Raw genomic sequence first — 23,951 nt, 5'->3', positions numbered from 1 at the left:
GACAGGGTTTCACCGTGTTAGCCAGGATGGTCTCCATCTCCCGACCTCAGGTGATCCACCCGCCTCAGCCTCCCAAAATGCTGAGATTACGAGCGTGAGCCACCGTGCCAGGCCCCCTTTTCTTCTCAGCATTTGCTTTTTATCCTTCAAGGATTCACTCAAGGCCACTTTTCTCATGGTGATACTCCAAGTTTTGAACAGCATCAATCTCCCCCTTTTAAATACAAATTTAAAATTTTTAAAAATTTCCCATTGCATTCACTGTCTCTTCTGCACAGTTTTTCTCTAAATGATAAAAATCACTTGTTCTCTACATGTTTTGTTTTTATACACCTTCACTCTCCAAAACACTTTATAGTTCTTGAAGCCCAAGAACATCATTTATACACACACACAAGCATACACACAAACACGCACACATACACAATGAAAACACCAGGCTCAATAATAATGATGACCTCCCTGGATCTTGGGCTCCTTGTTCTAAAAAGAAGCAGTTACATTGGGTGTTTTCTAATATCCCTTGTAGGGATTGTCTATGACTCTTAAATATTAATAAGAACTCACAGCTGTATGGCTTTCTACAGATTTGAAGCACCTTTGCATAGAATGTCTCATATGACAACCACTTGTGACATAAATTGATTAGTATCTCCCTTATAGAAGTGAATAAATTCAAGCTAAGGAAAATTAAACACAGTGACTGGCAAAGACATAGGTGAAGGGTAGCCTAATGACTGATAAATGGACTCACATAGACAGAGCTGGGTCAAGACACACAAAACGGCTGCACCACTAAATCCAAGATTGAGATAGTATGAATCATTTACATGAGACTGCCAACTGACCCACAGACAACATGAACAAAGCAATGAATGGATTCCTGGATAGCAATCAACTAACCAGCTTGCAATTCAGTTGAAAAGGCACAAGGAAAAATGAGTAGACACAGAATATTCTAGCAATACAAGCACAGCTGTCTCCAATTCCATAATGATGATGATGATAATGATGACTTAAGTTTTAACTCATCATCAACTTAGTAACAGTAAATTTTAAATTATTTACATTCATCATCTCATTTAAAACTCAAAACATTCCTTTGAGGTTGGTAATTAACTTTAAATGGAAGAAACTGAGGCATAGAGATATCAAATACCCATCCAAGGTCACACAACTAATAAATGACAAGTTTCAAACCAGGTCTGACTCTCACATACCCTGACATTATTTCCAAAGTAAGCATACATAATCACATAACTAATTATGAGGAAGCTAAATACTGTGCCACGTTGCTTAAATTAAATTCTTTTTATGCTGATGTTGTCCTGACCATGAAAGGAATTGAGAGGAACCTCACTCTTCTTTACACCCAGCAACTCTATAACTGAAGAGGCATTAGTGCAACAAGCTAAGGGAAGAGATCTCTTTCAGGGGCCCAAGACCAGTCTCTTGATCTCCTGAGAGAAGGGCAGAAGCCCTCCAGGAATGCCCAGTCTCCGGCCACTGTGCCTGGGAGCTATAGCCCACCTCAGTCAGTCAGTCTCAGGAGGTCTAGAGTTACCCTTCAAGGGTGGCCAGGGAGGAAATTCTGTCCTAGAGTATTCCCTGATGGAGTAATTCTTCCCACAAGTCCTGAATTATTTTTACCTTGGATTGTATTACTGAAACACCAGCCCTTTGTTAAGAGGTTTACTGTAGGTTCAAATTTGGAAGAAAATATTTATATGTAAATTAGTTTGGGTTCTGAAATGGAAAGACAGAATATAGGATTACAAATTAGGAATAACTTGTATTATTTACTTAAAATATGACCTTCCTCTCTTTTAAACTTTCAATATTCACTGCCCACAGTTTTGCATGGTATCTTCAAAGGGAATCTTGAAAGGGTTGAGAGAAAACTGTACATGATCTCCTTAAAAAATAAAAATTGAAGACTTTGAACTCTTATAAAAGCAAAAATACATAATGTATGCATAAATTAATAATTGTTATAGACACATTTGATAATTTGAGTGTATTTCCATTCACTAAATTAATATTAACAAATGGATTAATTAGGGAGCATTTTGTGGTCTCGTTTATAAAGGATGATCAATAACTCAATAAATCTGGTCATTATGCATACCTTCTGAGAGAGAGTGGGCCTCTCTTAAATACAGTATGAGACACATAAAGTTCACACATATTTGTGAAATTCAAGTGCATTATTTCCCTCCTGCCAGCTATAATCAAGTCAGTGGAACACAGTTCTACATTCGATTACCAACAAATGATCACAATTAGCAAAGAAAGGTAAACATAAGCCTCCTTAACAAATTTGCTAATTATTTTTCAGCTTGGGATTAATGTATCAAATAAATACTGGATGACTACAGTTTAAGTTCATCAGTCAGTTTGTATAAACCAACAAGGGTAAATATATTTTATCTTCTATTTGAAGCTCCTGATCTTAAACCAAGAATTTCTTGTTCTTGATTTTTTTTGCTTGAATCTGATGTATGTTTTTACTTTATGAGGCAATCTGTCAGCTTTTACATCCTTTTGTAATATCAGGTATATCCACTGAGAATTCTTAGAAAAAGTAATGCTGAGGTTTAAAGGTAGTGAAAGAAACAAGCCACTGGTATGAGAATAAAATTGCCCACGTGAGCCTACTCTGCAATTGGTTGGTATTGCTAAACATCACCAAGTAAATTATTAGTATAATTAACTCCCATTTATCAAGAATCTTTACTAAATGCTTTACAGCATACATATATTTAATCCCTAAAACGTATGTAAAGAGCTAGTGCCTGCCTTTTAGAAATAAGGAAAGAGATTCCCCAGGTGTTAACAGAGCTGGGATTTGAACCCATGTCCCTGTTGTCGGGGGTGGGGTGGGGTTTAGGGTTGAGAGTTCTTGTATCTTCCTGTCCTTCCTTCTCACAATGTTATTTCCTTGTTAGAATGTGCCTAATACTTAATACTTTTCCTTCCTTCCAGATCACTAACCTTTAATCATTTCAGGATCACAGGACACTTTCAAGATCTACTCAAATCTAGGGGCCCTGTTCCCCAGAAACAAGACACAAACAGACACAATGAGAGCCCGCAAATATCAACATCACTGGATTTTTCACTTGCTTGCCTCCTTTACACTTCCCCTTTCTTTTTGGCCTCTGAAGATGTTTTTAAAGAATAAAGTAATGGTGCTAAGAAGCAGAATACTATCTTGTCCACATCCAAGAAAAGCCTTGCTCTACCCCTACTCCATAAGCCTCTTTAACAAATTTGCTAATTATTTACCTCTACTGCAAGCCCTCTACCTTCACAGTTGCCATCTCAGTACAGGTCATCACCATACACCCAGCTCAGGGGGAATATCTTGGAATCATCCTTCTGTCTTCACTTTCATTCACTCTCACTTTCAATTACTCCAACCCTTCCTTAACGACCTAATGCCTATCCTATTCCAGGCATCAGACTTGTGAACAAAACGATAGTCCTTGCATTCATGGAGATTACAATCTGATGGGGAGAACAAACAATATATTTAAATACTAAAGAAATAAACTACAGCATATTCTGGAAGATAATTAATGGTCTGGGAAAAGAGAAACTATGCAGAAATTATGGGAAGATGGGGAGAGTAGGAGTGGGCTGAAATATTAAATAGGTGGTCAGAGTAGGAGAATATGAACATTTAGTATACACATAAGGGAGGAGTCAAATTTGTGGATATCTGGAGAAAGATATTTTGCTTATTTTCTTTCTTTCCATCTAGAATATAATCACTGCTGTAACCCAAGTAACTGTAATAATGCCTCATACATAGTAGTTGCTCAGTAAGTATTGGTAGACAAAATAAATGAATGAATTAAAATTTATCTTTCAAGTCGAAACTGAGGGTTAAGGCCACAATTCTAAATCTTACTCTAAACGTAACAATATCTTTAATTAAATGATAATTTCAGAGCATAGAGAAAAGAAACTGAGTCACAATGGATTCACCTTTTGAAGGGAAGATTGAAAAGCAGCTATGCATGAAAAATGATAATAATCTGAACTCCAACTCTAAAACAACCAAATAGGAATGGGTTTTAGAAAACAAAGAAACAAATAGTAGATCCTACACCAAAACGGGCTTTAAAATTAGGAATGATCCTTGAAATCTGGGACTTCTCCATGCTAAGTGACTCACTAATAAGGCTGTCATGAGGTGCATTGTCTCTTGCCATTGAGACTTAGTAAGACAGATGCCACTAATCCAGAAGTGCCATCTTCACTCCTGACTGCATTCCCGACTGCAGAGCTGCATTTCCAGAGCACTCACTGTGTACTGATGTCCTTGGATTTTAAAATAGCTTGCTTGTGGCTGGTTAGCTCCGTTATTTACCTCTTGGTGCTCCTGAGTCTAAGGATATGGATTGGGTCCCCAAAGACACCAAGAGGAGTTAACTCAGTTTCAGTTGGCCACAAGCTACAGCTTTGAACTTGCCCACTGACCCCACATAGGCATATCCTCACTTGTGCTAGTGGACAGAGTGTGTCTCTGTGTGTGTGTGTGTTTCTGTGTGTGTGTGTTACTACCCCAAAAACGACAACTCAAAGTACATGTTCCATGTTTAAGAAGGTTGCCAGCAGCCATTGAGGACTGATTCACCCCTTACGCACAATTTAACATCAAACCAAGGTCTGGGACACATCTTTTTCCATTAGCATCTCTTAAAAACACTATTCAATTCTAAGAAAGAATAAGTACTATCTGGACAGATGCCACACTAATTGGAAGGCTACCAGAAAGACGTATTCTCCCTCCGTTTTGTCCCCAGAAATTAGCACAATCTGGTAAAAGTCAGGAATATGAGCTCCCTGGATTCCACAGCATGTGACTTTACTGATGGTGGGCCTTACCACATTGCAGGTAATGTGAGCTTCAGAACCTTCTCTCTCTCTGATTAGCCAGCAATGTCAGGGCAAAGCTGAAATCGCTTCATCGTAACAGTTTGACCTCTGCAATACTGCACATCATTAAATTTTTAAGGGAGTTCATTGGGAAAGTCCTTTAATCCTTTAATAATTGAGTTGGGGGAAAGGGGCCAGTGATGGAGAGCATTTACCTGAGCTGATATTAACTAGGTTTGCCTACTAATGGCTTTCCAACAATCCCACTGTGTCCATGTTGCCATTTAAAAGAGTGCATTTCATTTGGCCCTTGCTCTTTAACTGTCAACAGGGAAATTGAAAAATAATACAGCATTAAGTATTGCAATTTGTATTACAGTTCTCTACCCAAGTCTCCCTTCTAGCTCTATTGAGCTCAGTCCAAACTAAGGTCTAACAACCAGTTGACAAGTAGAAAAATCCATTCCATGAATTAGTTGGATGTCTATGATATCAAATAACCCGTCACTAATATATTTTCCACTGAATTTGCTGGCCACAGAAGCAGAGCCATTGGAAAATACTTGGCTTCCTTGGTAGCACCAAGTTCAGTTTAATTCCCTTCTAAGCTCAGAGGTCTGGCCCCTTATGACCTTGTCACTGTTTCTTCTCTATGGTTATATGGATATGACAGCCCTAGACCTAGGGAAGTATTCCCACCTGACCACACACTGTTCTCCCTCTCCCTGTCAAAACAATTAATTCTCCACCATTGCACACATCAGGCAGTTTGTGAGCATGTTCCACACCTCAGAGAGCTCAAGGTAAAGGCAGTGCAATAAATGGGATCATCTCAAAGAGGTTAAATGATTTGCCCAGGCCCAGCCAGCCAAAGCAGAGGCAAAGACAGAATTAAAAAGCTCAAAGATTCTGAAAACCCACTGTTATCCACTAGTCACCCTACTCTCCAGTCTGGAGAAGTAAACGTATTAACCAACCAAGTGGATAATGCTACAAAGCAGCAATAGCTGGGTACAGGCTGCGTCACTACAGTCTGGTAAGCAAGGAAGATGGTACCCACACCCTGAACTCTCTTGTTTTGAGAGTCCTCCTAAGCATCACAGAAAGCAAAAGCTCGTCAACTGACAGGCATGCACATAGGCACAGCTGACTGGTTCCCGGCCTGGGGAGGCTTGTAGACCCATCTTGGGGAATTGGCCATGTGGTGGTGTACTTCAGACAACACGCAATAGAGCTCTGCATGGATCAGGAGCAAACACAAAAAGAGGTCAGGCAGGTGAGCTTTCCACTGAGATGAATGGTATCTGAAGAAGAAGGAAATAGGTGGGAGCCTCGCTCTACTGCCATTCCCAGGCCCATGACCCAGGAAGGCATTGCCAAAGCAGCTCTGTGAGAAGCTCTCACCTACTGAGTGGCCTTGAGGAGTGATGGAAAGCAGACCCACCACTGCCAGCCCCTGTACTGCAGTGATCAGTTCCAACCAATCCACAGGGAAATGCACAAAAGAACAAAGGGAAGGAGTGGTGCTTGGGAAGGAGCAGAGCAGGGGCAGAACCTGTGCCCCAGATGTGTCCCTGACCCTTCCCCAGGTTTCTCCTCTATCAAATGGATGCCCACTCTCCCTCCTGGATCTTCAACTTCCTTCCTTCCCTGGCTAAATTCACCTTAGCCATCAAGCAGGCTCAAAACTACCTCATCCTAAGCATCTTCCCTTTATTCTATCTCTATCCCAAGTGCTATCTTTTCCCCCCATCTTTTTTACACTACCCGTCTTCTTGAAAGAATGGCCACATCACTCCCCCTATTTCTTCAACTTCTTTTTACTGTATAGCTTTTATATGGTATAAAATGCTGTCCTGTACCCTCTATGCCTCTAGCAAACCTAATTTGTTTGGTTTTTTGGGACAGGATTTTGCTCTGTTGCCCAGGCTGGAGTGCAGTGGTGATGGTTCACTACAGCCTGGAACTCCTGAACTCTAGCCATCCTCTCGCCTCAGCCTCCCAAGCAAGTGGGACCACAGACATGTGCCACCACACCTGGCTAATGTTTTGCCCAAGCTGGTCTCAAACTCCTGGACTCAAGTGATCCACCGACCTCAGCCTCCCAAAGTGCTGGGATTACAGGCACGAGCCACTGTACCCAGCCAAAACTACTCTTAATAAGGGCAAACAGGAAGCCCTACTTCTTGAAATTCCCTACTACTGCCCTGCCTTCCAGAACTCCACTCACTCCGATGTTCTCCCCTGCCTCCGTGTCATCTCATTACAGAATCTCCCAAAGCTCTTTGAATTCTGGTGTTCCCCACAGAGTGAACCTTGGCTCTCTTTCCATGTAGTACACCCTTGGGCATTCTCCTCTTCTCATATTTATATGACAATGTATCCCAAAGTCTTGTGCCCTGACTAGTTTCCAGATCTTCTTTCACAGTTGCCTCCTGGACATCAGCACCTGACTGTCCCGCCAGTAACTTAGCATAGCATGTTCACAGTTATTCTCATTGTCCGCTTCTGCCTGTCTCCTGCTCACTTCTTAAATTCCCTCTGTCAGGTACTGACAGGACAGTCCACCTTGTCCCTTCTGGATCATCTTCAAATCTCTCTTTATTATCCCTTTCCTCAGTCAAAAGTCATGATGTTCAAATTATCCTATGTCAGGAATATTTTCCAGGTCATGTTTGTCCTCTTCATTCCCAATGTCTCACCTTAATTCATATCCTTATTATCTCTTGTCTAGACTATAGCAACAGCTATCCAAGTGGTCTCTGCCAGTCTCTACCCAGGCTCCTACCAGTGCCCCTGTTTGCCACCAGAATTACCTTTCCAGAAAATAAATATGGCCACAATATTTCATGCTTAGAAATCCCTGCTGGCTGCCTACTAACCACAGTATGAAACGAACGTTCTTTGCATGTTACACAACACTCCTAGCCACTTGGCATGATTTTGCAGTCCACAACCAGCCATACCCTAAATTCACTTGATGTTGTGGCACCACCATGTCCACGACCAGTGACCACAGTGACTAGCACACTTCCTTTTCAGGACTTCATCCATTTGCACATGTTTCTTCCTCCACTTGGATTCTACCATCCTCTCCCCTTTTCCTACATTCCCACTCGTCCTCCAAGAGCCAGTTAACATGTCACCTTTTCCATGAAGCTTTTTAAACAACCCCGAGCAAGTCATGTCATTAATTTATCTATTCAACTAACATGTATTCGCTGAATACTGTGTAAGATTATGAAGATGCAGGGGTTATAAAACAAAACAAAAACAAGAAGTGTCTTCATTCATAGAGCTTATGGTCTAGCGACACAGACAGACAATAAACCAAATATACGTGTGTGTATATATATATACATTTCAATTTGTAATAAGTGCCCTGAAGATGATGAATAGCACATGGTAATACAGAACCAAGGAATTTAGATAAGCTGGTTCTCTATCCCTGTGGCCAGCCTTTCTTAAAATAATGTTACTCTTTTTTTCAAGCACCTGCTTAATTTACATGTCTAAATAGTCTCTGCTAGACCTTTAGTATATCAGTGATTTGTTTTATTCATTTTTACATACCGGACACATACAGGAATTTAATACAGATGTTTGATGATTAAATGAATGAATGAGTGATTTAATTAATGAACCAACTGTTTATAAGTGTCTAACTCTAAATTAGAAAATTCCACATGCAACTAGGTAAAGTACATTCCAGTTGCTCATATGTTACCTGAAATCTCCAGTTTCATTAAATATCAGTTTACACATATTAAATTCAGACACATATTTCACCTCTCCAAAATGGACTAGAACTAGTTGTAAGAGAATAAAATTTCAGCAATGGTGAGAGAAATAATACAATACAAGAATACTCCTTAAAAACTGGGATTCCATTATCACTTTTTGATACAGCCAGGCCAAGTAACAAACAAGAGGGATGTCAACAGTTCTGGAAATCAGCCTCCACTGGGGGCACAGTGGGATCTTTTCTAGCTAAGGCTGAGGTTTGTTTGAAAATACAACACAGTTCAGAAGAAAACTTGGAAAGGGGTTATGCAAGGAATGGATGGACAGCTGCCGGCTGGTCCCGATGGAAGCTATGCTGGAAGCTCCGGATATGATATTCAACAGTTCTGCTGCCAAATGTGCAGACAAGCTCCCGGGACAAAAGTCACCAATAGCAAACCCTGGGAGCTGGAGAGAAAGAAAATGGATTCCGCCTGCCTTTTTGTCCTTCTTCTGGGGGCTGGGGGGAAGAACAGCTATGCTATATGCTACAGGGGCAATAGAGATCAATGTGGATGATGTGGGATAGGAAAGGATGGGCAAGGGCAGCTTTGTGTGTGAAGGAGTTTGACAAACAAGAGCAATGATCGTACATGAGCTGATTTCTCATACACACATAGAGGCAATCCCCAAATCCTAAAAACTTCCTTTAAAACCACAGAATACTATAAACAGCTGACCATCGGGAGGCTGCCTGAAAGCTCAAGTATCTAGCAGGTGGGGACTTGTTTTCCAAGAGCTGGTTCAACAGGACAAACTGAGAATTGTGATCTCACTGGGGTGTGAACACCAGAATTCAAGCAGCAGATGGTGTGATTTAGTGGAAAGGCCATTGGAAAAGGAGTTAGGCTGGGGACAGCATCCCAGTTTCCTCTTCTGCAACAGCATGACCTTGGGCAAGTTGTTAACTTCCCTGAGCCTTTATTTCCTCAGCTATAAAGTATAAGAGGAGAAAACCGAAAACTTCTCCTTACCTAACTTTTAAAACTGTTGTGAGGATCAATAGAGATAATATATGTGAAGGTTCTTTGAAAATTGAGAAGGATACATTTTTTCAACGAATCATTTTACAGCATTTTCTGTGGGCCAAGCATTGATCGGCATGCATTTCAAATATTAAACAAAAGTGAACCTTTGAGGTTGGTACTGTTATTATCCCTGTTTTAGAGAGAAGAAATGGGCACAGAGCAAGTAAGACCCTTGCCCGTGGTAACACAGCTAAGGAACAGCAGGACAAAGATTTGATCCCAGATGCTCTGGCTCCTAAGTCTATGCTCTTAACAACTACACTGTTTTGGCTTATCATACACAGCTTCTAAAACTATGTATAAGCTTTTACTCATGTATAAATAATAATAATAACACCCAATCCTGTAGAGTACTATACACTTTACCAAAAGGCCTTTCAGGTTCATTATCTTCTTTAATTTTCTTAATAACCTTATGAGGTCATTATTCTTACATTCTGTTGTATAGATGAGAAAACCATTGCTTGGACACCTGTTGACAGTAGGACATGTGTTTCAAATTATTTTTTCAGTAATGGAGAGAGATATGCCGTGCCCAAACCACTCATACCCACCTGTCTATCCCCTTCCATCTATGAATACAGGTTTTTTGAAATGGAAGATCCCAACCAAAGACAAAGCATAAAGAAAATAAAACCCAGAAGAAAAAAGTGAGTGCATGATACTGACCAGCCATTCATATAGATAAACAGGGACACCTCCTACAAAGTGTTATTTGCACAAAATTATGTCTTCCACTAGTGGCTCCAGTCTAGAGTCTAAAACTCTACCCTAACATAGTCATTCCTTTGACTGAACACCCTTCCAGTTAAAAAGTATCTTCAGAAGAATAGAACATTATCTTGTCCATCCCAATGTGAATTATTTCATAACATTCTCCCAATTTGACAGCTAACTAAGAGCCAACTCTAGCCGGCACACAAAGCAATATGAAACATAAAAGGTCACAAGATGGGTTCAGAGCATGAGACAAGCAAGAAGGCACAGCCAAGCTGAGATTCTGAAAATGAGGCTTAGAAAAATAAGTGAATCCAGAAATTCAAGGTGCACAGAGCTCCAGGGGAAAGAGGTGTGCAATCAAAACTCCAGCCGAAAAGAGGAAGAGAGGGGTCTCCCGGGATGTTCTTCCCTTCTGGATTTCCAGAGTCTATCTCATGGCACTGCCAACTGGTTTTCATCCCTGAAGAGCTATGCCTGCATCCCTGTGAAGATGGTGGCTGTCATTACTGGAGAACACATGCACAGCAGGAATTCCTGCCACAATGTGAGGAGGAGCAAGAGGAGAAAGAGTGAGGGGGTAGCCAATAGCAGGGGAGGAAACTCTAGATGGTTATGTTTAAAAGGATTTGTTCCACTGTCAAAACCAGAAAGCTCTCCCCAAGAGCCAGCTTTAGAGAAGGAAGCCTGCAATGACAGAGAGGAGGCGGGATGTTATTAAGGAAGCTCTTTGGAAAGGAGGCTGAAATAAGGGAAGAAATATTAGGCAAAAGGCAGGCATGTCCATAAAAATCCACCTGTGGACTGTGATGGACCAGGAATGCCTGGGGGATGCACAGAAACCAGGCTCTAGTGTTTCTCAAAGGCTCCTAAAGCCACCCTGATTCTTTAGGACAAGGACAGCTCTTTAAATCCAGGCCATCAGAGCACTTGCCCATTCCTGATTCTCTCCAGTGACTGGGATACGACCCAATGACTGCCAAGCTTGTGAAACTGCAAAACTGCAAAAACTCACACTTTCTCCTCTCAACTGCCCATTCCCTTTTCAGGGCCCCATGCTCAGGAGAGACATCGATCTCTCCCCGCCCTGGAGCTGGGGGCCCCAGGCCAAGCTGGCATCAGCTCCCACTCAGGCTCAGGCTGTCGGGTGCTCAAACAAAGACATATTCGGACCCTCCTGCAGAGACAGGGGGCCTATTTCTGGGCCCAGAGGGAGCTGGCCTTAATCTGTTGCACAATGAATGACAACAATGTTAAGAATGAAAATATGGTTTGGGGGGATAGTCCCCAGGAGCCCAACATTTTGGTATTTAAAGGAACTTTAATGAGCTTAAGAGGCTAATCTGGAGTTCAGGAGGGGGTGTTTTGTTTTGTTTCGAAAAGTCCTTTTAAAGATTCCTGAGGCTTGATAGGGAGGAGGCAACAGAATTGTGAGTCAAGGCGTGGCTGCTGTGCAACTGAAGGGGCGGGATGGAATTAGAGAGGAAGCTGCTCCAAAGAGCTCCTCTCATCGCAGCAGTAGAACCTCGTGCTCAAGAGATGAAGGCTGCTTCTTTCCAGGCTGGAGAAGTGTGATGTTCAAAGAAGTAGCCAAGAGTTGAGAATGAGTGACGTGTTTACGTCCTACCGAATGCCAGGCTTCTGGCCAAATGACTCTCCTGGTTTATTGGTGACAGCATCAGACTCAGGCACTTGGCACCTCTCTCACCCACCAAAACACACCCACCTGTAGTAGCAAGACATAATCCAGCATCCACTAAGGTATCAGGCACGGTCAGAAAGGTTTTTAGAGGCCCCTAAATGGTTACCCAAAGAGTAATGGTCATGAGGTAATGCATACTTGAGAGTTATGCCACTCACCATCTATTTGCCTGAGCCTCACCCAACTGAGTGGCCATGTGACTGTTATTTTGTGTATCTAAAAGGCTAATTAGACCAGGTACAGTAGCTGATGCCTATAATCCCAGCACTCTGGGAGGCTAAGGTGGGAGGATCGCTTTGAGGCCAATAGTTTGAGACCAGCCTGAGCAACATAGCAAGACTCTGTCTCTACTAAATAAATAAATGATAATTAGAAAATCAAAAGAACACTAACAGTCCACAAAAATGGTTTGGGCAAAAACAGGCAGTTGACGAAATGGAGTTTAAGCAGCATCTGATGGGTGGTTGCAAGAGTCAAGTTAATAGAATTCTATAGGGTATAAGGGAGGGAGAAGGGGACAGAGGCAGATGTGAAGTCCAGATACAGCATGTGGTCCATTCCCAGCAACGGTGGACACTTAAGATATTTTTAATACAGATGGAGTTCAATCGGACCTGTAGGATAAGGCAGTCCAATCCATAGTGGCCAGATAGCTCTCAGAGATAGATAGCTCTATCTATCACTCTATTATACAACGATAATAATAAAACACAGATCGATCTATTGGTGCGAGGATACACTGGAGGCCCAGAGAGTCAGAAAGGCCAGACATATTTGCTGTTATCCAAAAATAGGATTCCCAAACTGGAATCTTGAAAGGCTGGAAGAGATCAAACTCTTTCATGTGACTTCAGTTAGAGGACTAGGAAAAGCACAGTCCACTTTGTATTTTTAGTTGTTATGACATTATGGTGCAATAATGGGGAATCTGGCAATCGTTTCATTAAATTCTAGCTAATCTGTGCATGGCAGCAAGGCGACAAGCTCTACAGATGACTTGGTTGCCTTGGTTCACCACTGTAAAGAACAGCACAGGGGTAGGCTTTCAAAATCCTTTTTTAACTATCCAGATGGGGCTATTTGTGACGGGACTAAGTATACCCACAGGGTAGGAAACCGATGTAGGGCTACAGTTTTCTTCCTTACACCATGTCTTCACTAATACTTCAGGGTTTCTACTGCATTCCAGTTGCATCTGCTGTCTAATGCCAAAAGAAACTTAATCCCTATCCTAAGTCTCATTTTATTTATTTTCAGTCGTGTGAAAACAAACATGTAGCAAGATTACAGTGTTTACACCTCCTTTTTAGCCGATATAGCTCTAATCCTCCCGTTAATTAACACCAGGGCCATAGCAATTTTATTAATTTCATCTTGGTTAAAAATATAGACAGATAATTGTGCTTTACTAAAATAACAATTTGACATTTGGGGGGTGTTCGCTTCATTTTAGCAAGACGGTTGGACAGATTTTATTTAAGATATGACAAGGAGACACAAAGCTGCAGTCGACATTGGTCAATGATAACGTAACTAATTTCAGTTATGATAAAATGCCTAAAACACCTCCTATCATGCTAGTCAAAGGAGACTAAGGAGAAAATGTTGATCCTATGGGGTACCAAACCAGAGTCTCCCTCTCTTTCAGAAAACAGGCCCTTCTAAGGGGGCCCAAAGGGGAAAAAGGCATCTTTTCTTTGTCCTCTGTGATATTTGCTCCAGAACCTTTTCTACACTTTGCTCTTAAAATTACCAACTTCCTCAAACCAAATCTGAAAAGGCAGCGACTGTCTAATGTTCCTAAGAGACTTCTTGAAGAAAAACATATAGAATATTCCTAAGAGGAAGCCTCAGCCATGCTGGACATAGGGCTGCGCCCTCCCACATAGGAGCCTTTCTGCTTCTCTGCAGAGGGTAGGAGAGACACAGCTCACCCCATCCAGCCCCCAACCCTCTAGCTCACCCTCCAAGTAGCTCATATGGGAACTTCTCTCTGAAGATACGAAAGAGCATTTACAAATTCATGTCAGAAAAATGTTTATAAAAAAGAAAGAAAGAAAATTGAAAAACACTGACGTAGAGCTAAGGTTTCAGAGTTAGAGCAGAAATTATTTTTAAATCTTTCTCTTGTGGATGTGATTGTGCTTTTTTCCTCATAATTCATTTTCCAGTATTGTATATCTGTACTTAATAACCAAGATCATAATATTCAGTATTGGTTATTTTGAACTTCATAAAATCCAACAATGACATTTTGTAAAATGCATTTATTCTAAGATGCTTTAGTAAATTTCTGATCATATCATGAGTACTTTAAACCTTTGTCTACTTTCTCCCCTCTAAACACTATGACCTAAATAATTACTTTGACTATAAAAGAAAAAATAGCTGATAATGAAATAATTGGAATTGTTCTCATTAGAGAAACAGCTCCTGCCCACTATCTCCAAAAACCTTCCCAGAATTAAAAAGCAATAATGAAGAGGCTTCCCTGAAATTAGTGGTCTTTCGATTAATACAAATGTTATAAATACGAAAAATGAAAAAGCAAGAGAACAATGAACGATCAGGAAAGTTACTGGCACTAAAATCTGAATATCAAAAGCTATTTCCTAGCCAGGTAGGTGTAATATGTAAAACTAGAGTGAATAAATAACTTTTAAAAATGTGTTCCATTTATGTAAGGATCAAAAGAATCCCATAAGCCTACTGTAAAAAGGAATGTTCATATCTAGTATTTTAATTCCCAGAATACTATTAATATCTACTCCTGCTATCTAATTTTATTGCAAAATTTTAAGTCTTAGATTCCAAGAAAGTCTTTCCCAGGGACCAATACATATAAAAAGAGAAAACACCTCCGAGCAAGGAATGCTTCCAATCACCCTCTAAAATTAAAAAGGGAGAAAAAGAGAGAGAGATTAAGTGCCTGCACAAACACAACCACAGCCTATGGATGGTGCTTACGCCGAGCTAAGCCCCCTACAATTTAACACAGACATCAGTTTATTGCCTAGCTGTGTTTGATTTTTATATTCCTGAAATTTTATTGTGCCAGGAGTGGGGCCAACAAAAGATAAAGTAAAGCAAAAATGTAACAATTGCCTCTGTCATTCCATCTGCCGGCCCCTTTCATGAGTAACTGCATGCCCAATTTTGATCTCCAAGTAGTGTCACAGTAATAAAACTAAACTAACTCCTCCTCACACACACACACTTCCTCGACTACCTTGATAAAATGCAGAATTAGTTCATTACTGATGCTAATAGATATCATTACCTAAGTCTTTTTCACCACGGAGCTGCCAATCAGCGGGTCCAAAGAAAGATGCAGAGAAAGCTCTAAGTGTGACAGCCACTTTCCCCTTTTTCAGTCCCTTTCTTTGGAAAATTGGTCTGCTCCAAAAGAAAGGGAAGAAAACATCCACTGGCTCTTTGAGGAAAGGTTTCCCAAGGCCTGTGATTTGCTGACATGCGGGGAGTTATGATGTTGTGAGAACAGCCCTGATGACAGCAATACTATCCCACCCTGCTCCTAGGATGTCCAAAGCAATCCAAGGGATCATGATAAACTTCATATGTGAGGGCAGAGGGCCCCGCCTGACCCACAGAGCCAGGCACATGAAAGAAACAATAAAAACTTGATTTAACTGTGGGATCCCTTCCAGAGGGCTTAATTATCTATTGTATTACCACATTCCCGTTATTCAGCAGTCTCTTCTGTCTCAGACTGAAGTCCAACTGCAGTATTTGTTTGGAACAAATTCAGGGAAAACTCCAAACTAACCAGATCATAGAGGACTCAGTTAAATAGGGAACAACAGTTATATAAATAGAAGTCCCCTAGGCTGGAAAATATTTTGGTTGTCTGCTAAGTTTCAGGAACGTTGAAGACAGTTGAATCCACTTTCAAAACATCTACACCTATGTTATCCTCATGTTTCATATGACATGGTACAGATTTATCAATTGTATAAATGTTGTCATCCCACCAAACTATCTATTTTTCCATGTTGACATGTCATAACAAAGATAGCCTTCAGTTCTTAATTTCTATACATTAGTAAATCAGTGTTCCACACTCTCGCCTTAAATGTTTATTTTCTGGGAGTAATCAGAAGATAAATTATTCCTAATGGCATCGCAGTATATGAGAAAAATACTTAATAAAACATCCTGAAGTCTTCCGATGAATAGTTGTGTGTGCAAGACATCACTGTCAATACTACTTTTTTAATTAGAAAAACTTGGTGTTTGACATTGTGAAGGTGTAACAACTAGTTGAGAGAATGAAATTTTAACTTTTTAACTGGTTGCCTAACACCATAAACAGACAGCTAAGAATTCAAAAGCAAAACTGCCCAACAGCAAGAAATTCACATACAGATGGCTAAGATAAATGTGATAAACTTGCTCTGTTAACATTATGCCTATGATTGACACTGAAAACTGTGCATTCACTATATATTCTTTCATTTAAATGTGTAGAAACAGCATTTGAATTTCATGAAATTTGGAAACCAAGGCGCTGCCTGCATATTCATTTTTTATTAAGTGCTCCCTAACTTACCATCAACATTGTCTTACCACTTAACTTTCACCTCATTTTCTTCCCATTTACTTTGTTTGGCCTCAAATTTTTCAAAGATCCACCAAAAAAAAAAAAAAAAAAAAGCAAAGCTATTTTTACAATTGTATTTTTTAAAGAGGAAAAATGCTCTTTGTAATTGCTTCAGGACTATTGCCTAAAACTGAGTTGTGTTCCCTCTGGAGGATAAATATCTGGCTATTCCCGATAGCTTCTGTGCAATATCTAGTCCTACACTCTAAATGGAAGAAGGCTTTGATAAATACTTGATGGCAAGGACAACACAGATGGAAAAAGTGTTGAGCTATAAGCCTCCTGAAGGCAGGCTCTGAGACTTTTTCTCATTGTTCTCTCCTCATCTAGCCTAGCGTCTTGCATATAGAAGCTCCATAAAAGCTTACTGAATACTGAAGTTTGTCCTGAGCCTAATTTTTTTACAGAACAAACAAATAAAAATCCCTCTCCTTTTTCTCCTACAGATACCACCATGCAGACTAAGACCATTAAGATTATCAAATATATTCAAACCTTATTTTATTGGAAAAAGAATAGAATTGGAACGGAGGATAGAGAAGAGAAAAAAGGAATTTTTAAAAAGGAATAAGTTAACCTAACAAGCAATTGATGGGCTAAGCACAGGCTACTACTGCTATGATGCCATGAGCTAAAGAGGACAAAAAACTCAATTTTTAGAAATCTATGGTTCCAAAAATATTTTTAAAATAAAATTAAAATCCTTCACTGAAATGTCAGCACCGCTCTGAACAATGTAGCTCACATCCCTCTGTAAAATCTTCTTGGTTCTGGCTAACAGCTGGCAAGTTGATCCCTGCAATTTTCCCTTTGCAGAAATAGCTTTGTGAGGAGAGAACTGACCCTCCTGGGCTAATAAGCCCAAACCGCGCCAAACCTGGAGGGCTGAAATGGAAGGGACATTGTTGTGTTAAGTACTTTACAACAACTGTTTCTTCTCCTCTTGACACAGCCTGACTTCCTTAAAGAAGATTTGACTGGCCAGACAGCTGTGTTGACCCTTAAGCCTTCTTTGATTCGTGATTTTTTTTTTAACAAACAGAATAGAAATTCACAATCCAAATCCTTTCCTAAGCCCCAATACTTGTGAATTTGCCAGTGTTGTGCCTGAAGGATGTGGACATTTCAGTAATCTATAAGCAGAAAGTTAAAGATTGGGTCTACACAATACCAAAACCTTTCGATGAAAAGCGAGAGAGAAAAAAGCGAGCAATCAGCCAGAAGCTTTATTCAAAGGTGATACTTGAAGTTGTGTGGGCTAAATCTATTTAACTACCTAAAAATTACACTTTTCACTCAGACACCATGTCAATAAACAGACAACCAAGAATAGAGACAGGCATATCTTCTTTCAAAAATGTTATCCATAATGATCACTTCATAGGTTGTCATAAGGAGTTTTCACTTTTTATATATTGTCCAATTCATCCAAAATCGAGCACACATTTCTTTTAGTTCTGAAAAAAACCAAGCTATTATCTTTTCAAAACGACAAAAAAAATGCCTAGTACTCTCTCCACATGGGGGTAAAATTCGAGCATTTTAGGGCAAAAAGGCGGAGTGGCAGAAACAATTTTTTTGTGTGGTCACAGGGTCTAATCACTTTGTCAAGTTTTTAAACTTGCATAGCCCCAGACAACAGGAAAAGAAATACTTCTATTTATTCTCAGTGCTTTTTGTTATACAGAGACTTCTCCCGCTCAGCCCCTCTCATTGTGTTTTTAATAACATGATAGAACTGCTTTTCACGCACGCTAACCTTCCTTTGATTATCTTCATGTAATGCTGTTCCTTTCATTCACCAGTGACAAATGCAGAATTTTGCGCGTGCACGCGTGCGTCCACACAGTCAACCTACACCAGTCCTAATGCAAAAAAAAGAGACCTCTGGATCAGCCACTTTTCTTCAATCATCTCCAAAGCCCTGCAAAGCCAATACCCTTATTAATTAAACATTTCGCAAGGAAAAACCGTTCCCTCTCCTTACACCTCCTAAGCTCCTACCGGCACGCCCGGAGAGAATAAGGAAGTTCTCTGCCTCCCACTTTCTGGCCTCATCCAGGCTTTGGTGTTATAAAAATCTAGTTTCGAAATATCCACTTTCTTAAATGCCCGCCTTCCAGTTCTCCTCTAAACATACCAGAACGTTCTTGTGGACAGGAGGGAACTGAACCTGCTCCGTGCAGAAGAGCATATCCACACCTGAACTAGGGTAGAGGCACAGGTTGAAGGAGAGGGCTTCAGTTCAGGCCCCAACTACTGTCCTAAAAGCCCCTGCATCAGAAGGTTCTGGAGAAAACCAGGAAGGCGACAGTGAAAGGGCGAACGGGCTGTGCGCCTAGTTCCGAATGGCAGCAGCGCCATTTCCGAGCCAAAACTATCCGGACTCCAGCGAACAAACCCGAGCGGGAAACGCGCACAGGGCACAGGGGACAGAAGCTGCGGGGTCAATACAGTCTCACCGCACGGCACAGGCGCGAAGCCGGCGCGGACACCTGGGTAACATGGCTTGAGAACCAGTAAGGAGACACGGGGTCACTGGCAACCCGCAGGGCACCCCGGTAAAAAGTGGAGACCAATCTTGGGGGAGACCAAGCCTGAGGGATTCCAAGGCTAACAAAGAGTGGCCTCCGGGAATGGCCGAGTCAGAGAAAGGGGCCTGGGAGGACTAGAAAGTAGGCGAGCAGACCATGGAGGAGAGCCGTCGCGCGCACTTCTTCGGGACTCGGGCCACTGTTGCGCGCACCCGCGCGGATCTCTGCCCTACCACCTTCCCGTGAGAGGCAATGTATACGACTGGGCTGAAGGGAATTTCTGCTCGCTGGGCGTGCCTCTTGGGCCTTCCAGAACAGGACTAGGGTAAAGGAGGACAAAGTCCTCGACGCACACTGATGCCAGTGCGTGGGGAGTGCTACGGGGGCGCGGCTACTTACTTCTCGTAGTCATACTTGCAGTAGAGTTTCTTGTCCCGGTAGAAGCAGGTGGTCTCCAGGGGCTCTTTGCAGGAGGCGCACTGCACACACTGCTCATGCCAGAAGCTGTCGTTGAGCCGCAGCAGAAACCTGTCCAAGATGACCCGCTGACAGCCCTCGCAGACAGACTTGGGGCTCACCGCTCTGCCTGTAGCCGCAACAGACGTTTGCGGGTGAGCAGCCCGGGCAGGTCGACCATGCCAAACCTGGCTGGGACCCGCTTCTGATCCCTTCACACTCACGGATTCCCCCAGCGCCCCCCAACCCAGGGAGTCTCTGCTAATCAACCAAGCTGAGACTTGGAAAAAATCAAACCAAGTGGCGTTTCTAACAAACGGAGACTATGTGAGAAGGTTTAATTCCTAGCGGGGGAGGGTACAGAAATCAGTAATTGGCCTTTAATTAACAAACATACCCAGGTATGCTCGCAAACGTGTGCACATCCTGTAAGATTAAATTACATACAAATTTGTGCTCTCAGGTTTATTACGTCGTAATTAATTATTAAATCACTATGCCTGTCTCTGACTGTTTTAAAAACTGAGAATGCATAAGAACAATTTGGATTTTTCTTTGTTAAAACGCAGAGTTCTGTTCTATTTTTTGAGGGGAAATAAAATTTTCTCTTTTCTTCCTAAAAAGTCCTGGGGGTACAGAAAAATATCGTCTCACTCCGTAGCAAACCTAATATTATTCAAACCGATGAACCCCAAACCGCTGAGTCTTGACTGGCATGCAAATTGCACATGAGTTTTTCATAACTAAGAAGCGTCAAAACAGAGGGAGGGAAAAAATTAGCGGAAGCAGCAAGCCGCGGAGTGTCCCGGCCGGGATTCCCGATGCCAGGCGCGTTCCGCAGCAGTGCTTGAGGGCGAAACGGGCCTCAAAGCGACTCAGCGGAGGCAGGGAATCCACTCTTCGCTACCCCTTGGACTTTTTGTGTTTTGTTCCTTTAGTTTGTGGGAGGCGGAGAGGTGGTTCAGTTGGCGACGCTTGGCCACCTTTATTGGCACTTTTCACAGCTAGTGAAAGAAGGCCTTGTCCCCCAGTAACAACACTCTTGCGCTTGTCCCCCCAGTACCAACACTCCTGCGCTCCCCATTTCCCGGCTGCACTCTCTGTCCACTCTCCCCTTTCGAGAGGCCAGGCCACCGGCTCGGGAGCTGAACCTGCCGCTTTGGGGAGCGGACGCGGAAGGTTAGGAGAAGCAGCGAGATAGACCTCAATTTTACAGTTCTATTTTCTTTCGGTAGGGTCCCGGCGTCCTGGGCCAAGACCTGGGCGTTGAGAGCGAACGTGGGCCGGACGGAGGGCACAGAGCAAAAAGCGACGCCCGCTGTATACATAAATCCGCACCCGCTACCCGCCCGGGTACTGCCTGCTCTGGCCTCCGCTCTCTTCCGAGGCTGGGCAAGTCCAAAAGTTCCCGAAAGGGGGGTTCAAAAAGGGGCGCTCAGTGCACGTGATTTCGTTTCATCTGGGGTGTTGGAGGTGAGGAGATTCCTCTCTGGATTTGGTTTCTCCAGCAGAACTGTCTCATCCTCCACATTCATGCCGTTCTAGCGGTTCCGAGTGAAAGAGTCAAGAAGTTTAAAGGACAGAACGAAAAATCCCTCCTGATAAAAATACAATAAAATAAAATAAAACTCGGGCTTCCCAAACTTGAAAAGCTCCGAGGGCAGAGTGGTTGGGGAAGCCGTAACCAGAATCTCTGGCTTCAGCTCTGCAAGACCCCTGTGTGGACACTCTTCCGGGGTCCTTGACTCGCTGCTCCTACTCTGTAGCTGCAAAGGAGTTGTGAGGGGGGACCCACAGGACCCGGCATCCAGCTCCAGTTAATTAACGCGGAGGCTAGGGCCCCGCCGCGCGGTCTAATCCCCGCGCTGAGCTGCCTATCGGCCCGGAAAAGTCTCTCTCGGCCGTGCCTATGGCTGAAATTGTGGCTGGAGTTGGTGGGGGAGAGAAGCCGCCTCGAACTTGGGCGCTGCAGGCCTCGGGTCTCGGATGCTACTGTCTCTAGGCCGTGAGAAGAGGGCGGCATTTATGAGACGTCGATCAGCTCTGAGATTAAAAATCCAGCCCTGGGTGTTTTTAATCACTTGCCATTCAGACGCCTGCGAACAAGCTCGCCCGCCCCTCGCGGCTTTGGGGAATTCGGTGCCCGGTGCGTGAGGCCTGGGGCGGCTTGTTGGATTTATTTGGATAGGGACGACCCACAAGGACTGACGGACAGATAGTGATGGGGCTCAGTTTAGTGCATGAAGAGGGGCGCTAGCTCCCCTATCGCGGACCAGGTCCCAAAGAGCGGGGCTCCAGACCTCAGGGCCAGGCGGGAAAGAGAGTGCGCCCAGGACGCACGGCCTGAACACTCACCCAGCAGCGAGGAGAAGGAGGCTGAGGTGTCGATCGCGCTTTGGAAGTTCTCCTCCATCTTTAGGCCGTCCAGCATGTTCGGGCCGGGCCAGGAGGACCTGTAGAGGAGAAGAAACGATGCGTCTGACGTCCGTGTCCGCTGGGACTCGGCGCCCGCAGCCACCGCACTCCTGGGAAAGAACGGAGGGAGTGTCCAGGGCGACCAGAATCAGCCAGGAGGAGAGAGTCCAGCCAAGAGAATGTAGGGTGGGAGGAGAGATCAGTCACTGCGAACTGCTCTGACTGATCTGATTTCACTTGAAGTCAACACATTATGTACTTAGGCCTCCGCCCCCCAACTGCGTTTCTCCTTCTCCTGCCCCCCCCCCACATCCATCCCTTGCCCCAGGTTTTCCATCCCGAATCCGACTCCGCCCCAACCTATACGAAGGTGGGCCCTCGGGACGTCTCTGCAGGAACTCAGCTACTGGGGTATGATGGGTATATAAAGAGTGGGTTCCCTCCCTCGCGCGACGGGGTCCAGGCACGCGGGACGATGGGGTTTGCAATCCCGCGTCCCAGCCGCCGCGTTGCGGCCCTCACCTGCCCCGGGTCGAGAAGGGGCACAGTAAGGGACCCGGAGAGCGTCCCGCCCGCTTCTGGACTCCTGGCGCTACACTCTGCTGGGGGGCGCGCGGGAGCCGCTGTGCGGCACGCGCAGGGAGGTCCTCCCGCCAGTCCGCCAGTGCCGAGAATGTCTGCAGAAGCAAAGGAGTCGCCTCGGGGAGGAGCCCCGGCTAGCCCGGCTCAGTCTTGGATGCATTTCAAATCAACTTTCAGAAACACGCCCGCCCGAGCGACAGCCTAGGCACGGGTAGCCTTACTTACCTGGTAGGCGAGCTCTCTCCCAGTGACCGGAGCAGAGAGAAGTTGCGGAGCGCTGCTGGAAGCTTCGGCCCGGGAAGGCGTCGCCCCCGAGACTGCAGCCGCAGGAGCCGCCCTCGGCTCCGGAGCGCCGGGGAGGGAGCCGGAGCGAATGCCGGCCCCTGGCTCTGCTCCTCGGCGCGCCCGGGCAGGGCCGGGACGCGGTCGCGAGCTGCCGGCCTTCCTGGGACGTCCTACCAGCCCGCGTCGCTCCTCAGCAGGAGGAGAGGGCCGGTTGCTTCTCCGAGGCTAGGAGGGAAGGCAGAGGCCCAGGGTCCTGGGTGCGAGTCGGCCCTGCTTCGCCGGGGCGGATCCTGCAGCTTCTGACAGGGGCCGCGGCGCTGCGTGCGCGTCGGAGGAGAGGGGGTGGGGTGCGCTGGGCGGGGGGCTGGCAGCGCGTCCCGTGGCGGGGCTGTGGTGCTCCCTTTCCCAGCCTAGCGGTGCGGCCACCACACGGCCGCGGCCCTCTGCGCCCCTCCGCCTCTGGGAGCTCTCGGACACGCAAAGTTTCCTCCCCTCCACGTGTAACTGTTACCTCGGGGCTCTCTGGCCCGGTCGCCCCCCAATGCCCCTCACCCCAACTGGGCCTTTAAGGAGATGTCGGCGCCTCCTGGACCGCGGTGCGGCCTCGAGGATTCCCCCGCCGCTCTCCAACTGCTGCAATAAAAGCGCTGCAATCCTTACCCGGGCCCCGGGAAGCGCTGAGAAGCTGTTTAGCGCCGGTGGTTGTGGACCCAGCAGCTCTGAGCTCCTCAAACCCCTTATCACCTGAGGGCTCTCGCCAGTTCCCAACTTCCTTTAAGCTCGAGCCGTATTCACTGATGGGGTATACAGAGGCCATGGGACCCACGGTCTAAGAATCACGCTCTTGGGAGACACTAGGTGGGATCTGCCCCCCAAGATGATGAACCTGCAATGACACTCTACAGGAAATCAGGTACAGGGACATTGTTAAGGGAACAAAG

General features: G+C 44.3%; 1 protein-coding gene across 2 annotated transcripts in view; it reads right to left on the bottom strand.

Moving 5' to 3' along the window:
- The window catches only part of LMX1A (LIM homeobox transcription factor 1 alpha), a 154,146-nt gene extending 130,835 nt beyond the window's left edge, over window positions 1-23,311 (bottom strand). The window contains exons 1-3 of one of the 2 annotated variants that reach the window (XM_025403483.1): window positions 22,951-23,311; window positions 22,084-22,181; window positions 19,672-19,858 (exon numbers count right to left, since the gene is read on the bottom strand). In XM_025403483.1, coding sequence (XP_025259268.1) covers window positions 19,672-19,858; window positions 22,084-22,159 — 263 coding nt within the window. In that variant the 5' untranslated portion in view covers window positions 22,160-22,181; window positions 22,951-23,311. Of the gene's footprint in view, window positions 1-19,671; window positions 19,859-22,083; window positions 22,182-22,665; window positions 22,832-22,950 lie in introns of those variants that run through there. The other variant, XM_025403474.1, reaches the window with a different exon arrangement.
- Between the last annotated feature and the right edge of the window lie 640 nt (window positions 23,312-23,951).

Source organism: Theropithecus gelada, chromosome 1 (assembly GCF_003255815.1).
Source record: "Theropithecus gelada isolate Dixy chromosome 1, Tgel_1.0, whole genome shotgun sequence".
In the NCBI taxonomy this organism is placed as follows: domain Eukaryota; kingdom Metazoa; phylum Chordata; class Mammalia; order Primates; family Cercopithecidae; genus Theropithecus; species Theropithecus gelada.
Note: the sequence above shows the minus strand (reverse complement) of the source record. Positions and strands in the feature narration are given on the sequence as shown.